This window comes from Morone saxatilis, unplaced genomic scaffold (genome assembly GCF_004916995.1).
Source record: "Morone saxatilis isolate NCDOM2014 unplaced genomic scaffold, NCSU_SB_2.0 Contig0, whole genome shotgun sequence".
Classification (NCBI taxonomy): Eukaryota; Metazoa; Chordata; class Actinopteri; family Moronidae; genus Morone; species Morone saxatilis.
The window spans coordinates 17,108,962-17,119,580 of NW_023339650.1; the positions used below are offsets into that span (position 1 = coordinate 17,108,962).

Genomic DNA, 10,619 nt, shown 5'->3' on the forward strand with positions numbered 1-10,619 from the left:
TCTCTCTCTCTCACATACACACGCACACACACGTGCAAAAGCCTATGTGGAAGGCTCCTATTAGACTGTTGCATTAAAGGTGTGTAGGATTTAGGGGCATCTAGCGGTGAGATTGAAGATTGCAACCATCTGAAATCCCATGACCAAATGTGAAGGAGAAACTGCGACTGTTAAACCTGCAACATGTTTGGTTTGTCCGTTCTGGGCTACTGTAGAAACGTGGCGGTTCATTATGGCAACCTCCATAGAAGAGGACCCGCTGCCTCTGTAGATAAAATCGGCTCATTCTAAGGTGACCAAAACACAACGATTCTTATTTTCAAGTGATTATACACTAATGAAAACATATCTATGAGTATTGCATTCAATTTCTGCCAATAGATCCTCCTAAATGTTACACACTAGACCTGTAAAAGCAACTATTCATTGTAGTAACTGAGTTTTAATGTATGTATTGTGTGTTTATGTGTGTGTGTGGAGAAGGCCACTCGTCCTCCAGCGTTAGGTTTTCCGTGGGTTCAGTTGCCTCCGGAGTACAGAGGCTCTGGATTGCGCAATAAAGTAGGTACCATGCTGCACCTAGGCATGTCGGGAGATTTCCTCACTGACTAATAATAATAACCACCAACACGGAGGAAGAACACTGACCTCATCGTGGGACATTGTGTGAATAACACATTAAATGCCCTAACAGCATGTAGCTCGCAAAGCCAAAGAAGGATCGAATGAGTTTCTGCAGCACCTGTTTTGATCGTGATGGTATCTCAATGTACGCTGTGTAATAAGTCACTGTCAAAATAGAACTTGAAACCAGCAACTATCACCTTCTTAGATGAGCTGATAAAATTTATGGTGCTCTGTTCTGCAGAGGGTGTCCGGTTTACATATTCTGCATTCAGAACGGGATGCTCATCCTCCACTTGAATGAGATTCTGGATTTTGGAATTTTGAGTCATGGGTGGTTGTGGCCATGACTCTAAATATTGTCAACCATCTTTTAACAACAATATTGTTTTTTAAAGCACAATTCCAATGTGAAAACCATGTGACAAGGTCAAAGGGCTCGTGATGATGACCCTACAGAGAATTATCACCTGGATCTGCAGCAGCTCACTGATTAGCTGAGTGATTTTCGACTAGCTGGTGGACATAGTGGAGCATGTAGCCCATAACAAGCCAGATCTTTCCCATAGGAGTTGGTAGAGACCAAAAACCGAGCTAAAAGAGAGTTAATATTGGACTGATATTCATCCGGTGAACACAAACTTGACTCTAAGTGAATGATAAGGTTGCTCTGTAAGTGCTGGATGTCTAAATGGGCACCTGTTTGCTAACAAGTTGGCCATATATTAACTTGAAAGGTTAATATATGCTAATGTTGTGTCGCTGCCCCCAAGTAGCCAAAAATAGAAGAAAGAAAACAGTTGCTCAGCCAGTCCAAAAGAAAGGAAATTTAAGTGCAAAGACATAGAGGAAGAGAGATAGAGAAAGAAGAGAAGAGATAGAGAAAGCAGGAGGAGAAAGCAAAAGAAAAAATAAGAAAAGAGATGTAAAAAACAAATGTTGTTAATAAAAAGTTCATAAAAAAGAAACAAACAGTGTTGCAGTGAGTATTTGTGTGCATTAGCTCATGCTGTTCTGGATATATGGGAGTCTTATTACTTGTGCTAACCTTTGCTGATGTGGTCATGATACTACCATACAATCTCAGTGAAATACTGATCCTCTGCTCGTACTGATCCACCTCATTCATCACTCTATAATCCCCACTCTCTCTTTCCTTCCAACCATCCATCCCCTTCATCTTCCTGTATTTCCCTGCCTGGACTCCTTTTACACCTGGCATCAGCACCTGGCATGTGTGTTCATCTATTATATCTACACCAGGCTTTTAAAAGCACCTCCGGTACTCACACGTCTGATTCCCCTTTTTTCCTTTGATAAAAACAAACTGTCCATTTCTCTCTCCAGGCATCCAGTGGTAACTACTACTTCATCCCTTACATAGTGACTCCTAACCATGAGTATATGTGCTGTGAGAGTGACGCCCAGCGCAGGGCCAGTGAGTACATGCAGCCCAGCTGGGACAACCTGCTGGGGCCGCTCTGCGTTCCTCTAACTGACCGCTTCACCAGCCTACTGAAGGACATCCACGTCACATCCAGGTGAGACACATTTAAGCATAAACATGACCATGCACAAATAATCTTATTTTATTAAAAAAAGTACAATGGAAAACAAGTAGAGATATTGTGGAGTACAATTATTTATTTTTGTGCCACATTTGTTTAGTATTTCCTGTGGTATATAACAAAAATTCCTAATTATTAAAATTATGTGGCAACTAATAGATGGGTTAAAAATGATTAATCAATTTAAGTTTAGTCAACTTTTGATGAAGTATTTTAGAATAAAGTAGTAAATAGGTCGAAATATTACAACTTTTTTTCTCAAATAATTACTTTATTCTGCAATATTTTGTGACTTTAGTCTCAAAATCTCTGATGTTTGATTTTTTTCTAACAGTGGCCTTAATACTTATATTACATAAGTTATTAATTACATTTTGGACTGGGTACTGACTGGGTACTGAATTTAATGCTTTTGGCTTTTTAAGACCTATAGATAAAAACCTGGTAGTTTATTTAATTGTTTACTTGGTAGGAATGTGGCACATAATCCGCAGATCATTTGTGTTTTCTTCCCATGTTTTTCTTCATTTTGTATTAAGCGTTTTCTATGCTGAGTCTAACATATTTTGCTCTATTCTGCTTGTTTACTGTGTGCCTGTCTTCTGCAGTGCTTCCTTTAAGGACACCCTGCTAAATGACATCAGGAAGGCCCGGGAGAAGTACCAGGGAGAGGAGCTGGCCAAGGAGCTCTCCCGAATCAAACTCAGAATCGACAACACAGAGGTCCTCACCCAGGACATCGTCATGAACCTGCTGTTTTCTTACAGAGACATACAGGTACAAACGCACACAACAGTATCAGTAACAACAACAGTGCATCAAATATAGAATTTACCCTTTCCTAAACACATCATATTAAAGTGCAATGCCAGAAATAATTTCCCCTTATGTGACCACCAGGACTATGATGCCATGGTGAAGCTGGTGCAGACTCTGGAGATGCTGCCGACATGTGATCTGGCCACTCAGCCCATGATCCAGTTCCACTACGCCTTCGCCCTCAACAGGTACACAGAGGCTGGATTCAAACTCCTACAGGCCTACAGGAGAATCCATGTATTTTATTCTGTTGTGAGCCCAGATAACAGAATGTGCCTGTTGTTTTTAGTCTTTTTTCTGTTGTTCATAGTCATAACTACTTTTTTATTCTACCTCCCAAAAGGGATTGTCCACTGACGTATTCTGCTGAGCTGCTTGAGTTAAGACCATAATCTGAATTTATGGCATCTGTTTTACTGTCAAAGACATTATTATGCCATAGAAATGTATAATTTATGTTAAAACAGCATGTAAAAATTGTCAAAGAGACAGACAACTAGACAGCTTGCAGGAGAGATACATCACATGTCATATAAAGTTAATGCTTAACTACATTTATTTAGACTGAAATCACCCATTTTGATGAACCAAGAGCTCGACAGATGAGTTTATTATCCTATTTGAGGCAGTAAATAAATGAACTCTTTGTGGACAAAAAACAAATATGTAAATATGGTAGGGAAACAATTAATCATGAACTAATGGACTGTAAATATTTAGAAAATAGATTATTTTCTCAATTTTTGACCCTAAACAGACATAATGGCATTACAACATTTGTATCTGTTACACAGTTTGCTGGCCAGCCTAAAAACTTAAGACTGTTTCTGTAGTTACTGCTCTCTGCCTTCAGCAGTGTAGTTAGTTCTCTATGTAAAGTTAGAACTACAGCACTATAAGGTTAAATGACCCGGGAAGTAACAATACACCGCGTAGTTCAACGCACAACTCTCAGCTTAACATCCATCATTGATTTATGAATCTGTATGTGTGCAGAAGGAACAGTCCTGGTGACAGGGAGCAGGCTCTCAGAGTGATGCTGCAGGTGTTGCAGTCATGTGAACATCCAGCGCCGGACATGTTCTGCCTCTGTGGACGGATATACAAGGACATCTTCCTGGATTCAGACTGTAAAGACACCAAAAACAGGGACAACGCAATCCAGTGGTGAGAACACACACTGCAAGTGCTTCTAGACACAGAAGATTATACTACATTTTATGTCTTTTTCATGAATGTAACTCACCTGTCTGGCTTAAAATAAATGCTGTGAACTGTTTTCGCACGCTATCAAAATTATGCGATCTTATTACATTTACATTTATTTATCTGTGTCACCCGCCACCTGCAGGTACAGAAAGGGTTTTGAGCTGCAGCCAACTCTCTACTCCGGTATCAACCTGGCTGTCCTCCTCATAGTTGCTGGCCTGCAGTTCGAGAGCTCCATTGAACTGAGGAAAATAGGTAAGAGGATCCTGAACCTGACACCCACTTTGATTTATTGTCTAGCCAGCACACAAGCCAGAACACCCAAGCTGGAGGCGTCGGATACAAACATCTTCAAATGTATCCGTAGGATTTAATAATCCATAGTTTACTGTATCTACTGTCACTGTGCCAAACTTAGTTCAGTTTCAGAGTGTAGAGTCATTTTAAGGCTAAATAAATCTACATGTCTGTGCTTGAATTGAACTGTAGTATGCTAAGGTAGACAGTGGTGCCTGAATGAGTTTTGAATTGGAGGGCATCCAGCTTTGGATGATATAATACGCTTGTGAGCATTGTCATGTCAACTTCATTTCAATCTCAGCCCAGCCTGCTGTTTTTGCACAACAAAAATATGGAGGGAAATCAAAGGCGTCAATTAAGCCAGGAAAGCCATCCATTCTGATTATCCTAGAGGTCACAGTAGGTCATTTTATACAGTGAGCTCAAGTTTACGTTATCATTTGTATTCATCATCACACATGAATACAATTGAGCTCACTGAATCAGCTTTCCACTCCAATTCATGCAATTTCAATACTGTTTATGGACCCCAGTATGCAGAAATATTCAAATACACTAGGTGAAAATAATATTTATACAGCATACAAAAAAAACTGCATGTCATGAAAGACTCGTGGGTACCCATAGAACCCATTTTCATTCATATATCTTGAGGTCAGAGGTCAAGGGACCCCTTTGATAAATAGCCTTGCTAGTTTTTCCATTGCCAAAATGTTGCCTAACTCTGGAGCATTATTTAGCCTTATTCTCAACAAACTAGACATGACATGGTTGGTACCAATGGATGCCTTCTAGTGTCTTCTGTCAGCTATGGACGTATTTGGTTACTATAACACATGAAAGTCTCCTTTATTCCGGTACCAGTGAAGGTAGATGATATTTACAACTAGCATTAAGGTATGCTGAAAATGAAGAATTACAAATACGGTACAGAAATTGCTAGAAAATGGTTGTTCTCCTTTGAAAAAATATTCTACAATGTTTTCACACTTATAATTTGATGTCATAGGTGTGAGGCTGAACAGTCTGCTGGGTCGCAAAGGTTCCCTGGAGAAAATGAATAACTACTGGGACGTGGGCCAGTTCTTCACCGTTAGCATGCTAGCTAGCGACATCCCTAAAGCTACCCAGGCTGCCGAAAAACTCTTCAAACTCAAGCCGCCTCTCTGGTAAAGACATTCACATTACAAAGAGGTTTTATTCTGTGTTGTCAGTACATTAGAATGTAGGTATACTATATACTTTTATGTTTTAAGCTTCTTAAACTTAAGCTTAAGCTTGGAAACAGTGATTGTGATTGGTTCTTCCAGGTATTTGCGGTCTGTGGTGCAGAACCTGCAGCTGATCCAGAGGTTTAAGAAGCAGACGATAGAGCACTCTCCTCAGCGGGAGAGACTCAACTTCTGGATGGACATCATTGTAGAGGCCACGCAGGGCACCACCAATCGACTGCGGTTTCCAGTACAAAACAAACACATTTACGCACACACTCAAACATGCTGGAACAGATATTCATGCAACATACACACTAACAGGTCTTTTTCTCTTTCTGTTACAGGTGTTGATTCTGGAGCCAACTAAGGTTTACCAGCCCTCCTATGTGTCCATTAACAACGAGGCTGAAGAGAAGAATGTCTCTATCTGGCATGTTTCTCCTACCGAAACGGTAAGCACATTAACCGTCTTCCTCAGCAATCATTGCATTGCACCTTCGACAATTGTCTTTCACTAAGTGCTAAGTGAAAAAGCAGAAAACTATAAGTATAATAGAGTTGGAGTACCACAAAAAGGTTTCTACTCTTGGCTGAGGTTGAAAAGTGCAATAGAAACAGATTTAGAGAATAAAGCATGAAGTTCTTCACTTTTCTACATGGTTTTTCCACAGTTTAAGGTATGAGTGGTGCTCTTTCAATTTCATAATTTCTTTTTTTACTCTGCAATGGTTTAATGGCATTCAACTGGAGAATTAGTGCCACCAATCAACAGTTTTATATTTGCACAATGACAGTGGATGAAAATGAGCATTTATGCTACATTCAGATGGATTCAGGCAAACGACTGACGGAAAATTAGGTGAGGCTGGCAGAGAGTATCAGCAATGGTAATAGTAAATGGCGTCCGAAGTTAAAATATTTAAACTTTTTGCCGTCCTCTGCGACAGAATTTAAGATTGATGTTACGTAGCTCTCTTACACAAGGAGAAAACATGGGCTAGGTGGACAACAAGATGCTAATAATTCATAAATGAAATGAAATGTTCACAAAATAATTTTATCTAATATATTTTATTTGTTTTTTTGTAAAGAATACATCACCATAGCAACATATCCGTCGGAGGGTTTGTTTTGTTTTTACCGCCTGAATTCATGTGAATGCAGCATAATTCACATTTTATTCAGTTCACGCTACATTTGGATGGAAACCAGGCCTGTCCTGTCCTTCTCTACCTTGTCCATTTTCAGGATTAAAACTTTGACCGAGTCCTAATGCTTTTTATCTTGGTTGAATATATATTCTGCCCAAATCTAATCAATGTGAACAATGTGAAAATTAAAAACGTCATTCAATTTCATTACAGAAAGGGATCCATGAGTGGAACTTCACTGCAATGTCCATCAAAGGCATTAGGTATGAATGTGAAGTTGGAGGTCAATACAATGCAAATGTTAGGCATGTTGGACATTATGCATGCACTGTTAAGTGGGTTCATTATTATAAGAGGTACAAAGTCTTTATTTTAATTTTTTTATTTAGAGATAAGTCCTACAAATTAAAACATGTAACTCAGATGAGGTAGTTGATCGTGCAAGATTGCATTCAATGCTGGGATTTCACTTGTACTATAAAAACTTTTAATAGATGGTACATTTACATTTGGTGATACCACAGAGGTAATTTTGATAATAAATAAATGAATCTAAGCATTCATATTCTCTAACTCTCCTGTCTGCAGTATCAGTAAGTTCGATGAGCGCTGCTGCTTCCTCTACGTCCACGATAACTCAGACGACTTCCAGATCTACTTCTCCACTGAGGAACAGTGCGGTCGGTGAGGACACACACCTCTAGATGTGTCTGTGTAGGTGTGTGTGTGTTTGTCTGCGTTTGTGTTTGAACAGTACGTATGTGTGATTGTACTCCAACATAACCTGATACCCATGAAAGGGAAATGCTAATGTTATAATATTTGCGTCTGGCTGTGTGTACATGTGTGTTTCAGGTTCTGCTCCATGGTGAAAGAGATGATATCTGATGGGACGGGAAATGCTGTGGAGCTGGAGGGGGAAGGAGACGGAGATACACTGGAGGTCAGGGGGGGTTTGGCATAAATATAAGTGAAACATAATTTTAAAGTTAAATGTCTTTATTGTTCCAGCTGGTCATTACTGATTAAGAATATGTCTGTGTGTGATGATGTTTGTGTGGGTTTTACAGTATGAGTATGACACCAATGAGACAGGGGACAGGGTGGTGTTGGGACGGGGCACCTATGGAGTGGTGTATGCTGGGAGAGACCTCAGCAACCAGGTCCGAATTGCCATAAAAGAGATCCCTGAGAGAGACAGCAGGTAGGTTAAAGTTTACCCTGTTCAAAAACCTTCTTCTACCTTCAAAACGTTGTAGGCAAAGTTTGTTTTACACTCACAGAATGAACCGTTCGCTTAATCCCCTTACTGTAGCTAAGGTCCAAAATACTGTCTTCCTGTTGATTTATTTTAAATCAAAAGCTATATAAAAGTGAAGCCAAAGCTAGTTTGCCCTGGTATATGCCCCTATTAATTCAAAAGCTTGTTTTACAGTCACAGAATTAACAGCTATTTTTTTAAAACAGCAATTGGCTCCTTTTGATTTTAGACAGAAGTAGACAAAAAAACCGGCTTCTCACTTCTAATCGTTGACCATCAATTTTGTCTGAAATATCAACTGTCACTGGCACATTTGATGAGCTCGCAAATGAAGCTAATGTTGGTTGAAAATGTGACTTATTTCAAATCAAAAACTATGTAAAAGGGTCCTAAATATGCATTTGGTGGCTATGATTATAATCTTTCATTCAGAAATGTGTAGGAAAATGTTTTTCCATTTTGTTCTAATGTGACTGGAATACTGCTGCTTGGGAGAGTGGAATAGTGAACTGTCAACTAAATGAATGTTGGAGAAACATTGTTAAAATTCACTGTAAATGTTTTTGGCAGCTGTTTAAAGAGTAACCACCAGAGGTTTGGATTATGGGACAAACAAGGCATAGTAAAGGTTATATCCTGTGTGTTAATGAATGTCTTATTTAACCAAATTTGTATAACACTAGGTTATTTGTACCAGATAGTGGTGTAAAAATGTAAGAATGTGGAGCAGGTTGATGCTGTAACTGTATATGCAATTGGATAAATAAAGGTAAAAAAGTACGTCTCCTTTTCTCTGTAAATTAGGTACTCCCAGCCCCTTCATGAAGAGATTGCCCTTCACAAGTACCTGAAGCACAGGAACATTGTTCAGTATTTGGGGTCGGTTTCTGAGAACGGATACATCAAGATCTTCATGGAACAAGTGCCTGGAGGTATGTTTGTACCAGAGAGACTAACATGGTAAAACAATTACACAGATGTTTAAACCAGGACTAGATTTTGTGTCTAATTTGTGCTTTACTGATAATTTCATCCTGTCCAGGCAGGCAGATATTCTCATTAAAGAAAACTCAGCTCAGATCTGATGATCTGATGATGTTTGTTTCAGAGATCGATGCTTGTGACCTCTCGGTTACTGGGCGGTCTCTCTAACTGCTTGGTCATCTTCCCATTTCATGATAGGTTTTGGACACTCCTTCTCTCCTTTCTCCAGGAAGCCTGTCTGCGTTGCTGCGATCGAAATGGGGCCCGCTGAAGGAGGCAACTATAATATTCTACACCAGACAGATCCTGGAGGGGCTCCGATACTTGCACGAAAACCAGATTGTCCACAGAGATATCAAGGTACATGGAAGCACATTGAATGAGACCTTCTTACAAAACTAGTCTCTGATTCGATCAAGTGGTGCTATTAAAGGTAATATGGGTCTGTTTCTCCATTAGGGTGACAATGTGTTGGTGAATACCTACAGTGGTGTCTTGAAGATCTCAGACTTTGGTACCTCTAAGCGCTTGGCAGGAGTCAACCCCTGTACGGAGACATTCACCGGTAACTTGTTTACACCTTTTCTACCTGCTATAAAGTCTGTAACTAACTGGCATGCTACAAATATCACATTTTTGAATAGAAATGCACTTCAACAGGTGGTTCCTTAAATCCGTTTGAAGGATTTTATGACTGATGGTACATCAATGGAGCTCCATTATATGGGCAATGTAACAATGGAAATGGTTTGAAGCGTGAACATCTGCCAAATCTGTGGTTTTAAAGGACCAATGTATAGGATTTTGGTGTAGTTGCAGATTGCAACTCCCTTGCTTCACCCTCCCCAGCATTCTCTTAAGCCCAGTGTCTGGTTTGCTCATTCTGGGCTACTGTAGAAACATGGTGGTTAGACCTGACGACCTCCACGGAAGGCGATCCAAGGCGTCTGTAGATAGAAGCTCATTCTTAGGTAGCGAAAACATAATTATTCTTATTTTCAAGTGATTTTACACTAATTTACACATAATAAGGATTATTATCGTCCATTTATGTCAATAGATCCTCCTTAAAAAAATATGAAATGTTTCTCCTTGTTTAACATAAAAGAGACAATCAATTAAATTATTACAAAAATGACTTTTCTGAACAACTTGTCTTGAACAAAATGGATAAACTGCTTCAATATTGGCTTGGAGAAAGAAACACATGTCACAAGACAGTGATTCAGCATAAATGGAGTCATAGAAATGCTGCAGACTATGAGTGTAAATATCAAATGACCCTCAAAATGTCAAGAGCCACTATCAGCCTCTATGGAAACACTCAGCGTCTACAAATGTGCGTGTGCACACATACAAGCATGCACATTCATTTGCCATCTGGCCTTCTCCAGCAGCCAGTGGGGTGCGTAATTAGATTAGCTAATCAAGCAGAGGCAGAAGGGTGTTTACCTTTCATTAGCAGGTGTGTGTGTATCTCTGTGTGTGT

At 39.6% G+C, this 10,619-nt stretch overlaps 1 protein-coding gene and 1 long non-coding RNA gene across 2 annotated transcripts in view; both read left to right on the forward strand.

Annotated features, from left to right (window-relative positions):
- map3k15 (mitogen-activated protein kinase kinase kinase 15) overlaps positions 1-10,619 on the forward strand; it is a 27,139-nt gene that overhangs the window by 4,315 nt on the left and 12,205 nt on the right. Inside the window, 15 exon segments of the mRNA XM_035656617.1 lie at positions 1,972-2,165; positions 2,801-2,969; positions 3,093-3,199; positions 4,008-4,178; positions 4,363-4,475; positions 5,530-5,689; positions 5,831-5,981; positions 6,079-6,186; positions 7,099-7,148; positions 7,474-7,569; positions 7,741-7,828; positions 7,956-8,089; positions 8,951-9,078; positions 9,360-9,490; positions 9,590-9,695. Coding sequence (XP_035512510.1) covers positions 1,972-2,165; positions 2,801-2,969; positions 3,093-3,199; positions 4,008-4,178; positions 4,363-4,475; positions 5,530-5,689; positions 5,831-5,981; positions 6,079-6,186; positions 7,099-7,148; positions 7,474-7,569; positions 7,741-7,828; positions 7,956-8,089; positions 8,951-9,078; positions 9,360-9,490; positions 9,590-9,695 — 1,906 coding nt within the window.
- Positions 272-1,964, forward strand: LOC118324339. Its single transcript, XR_004796554.1, has 3 exons — positions 272-292; positions 484-561; positions 1,850-1,964. It is a non-coding gene; the product is annotated as an uncharacterized LOC118324339 (long non-coding RNA).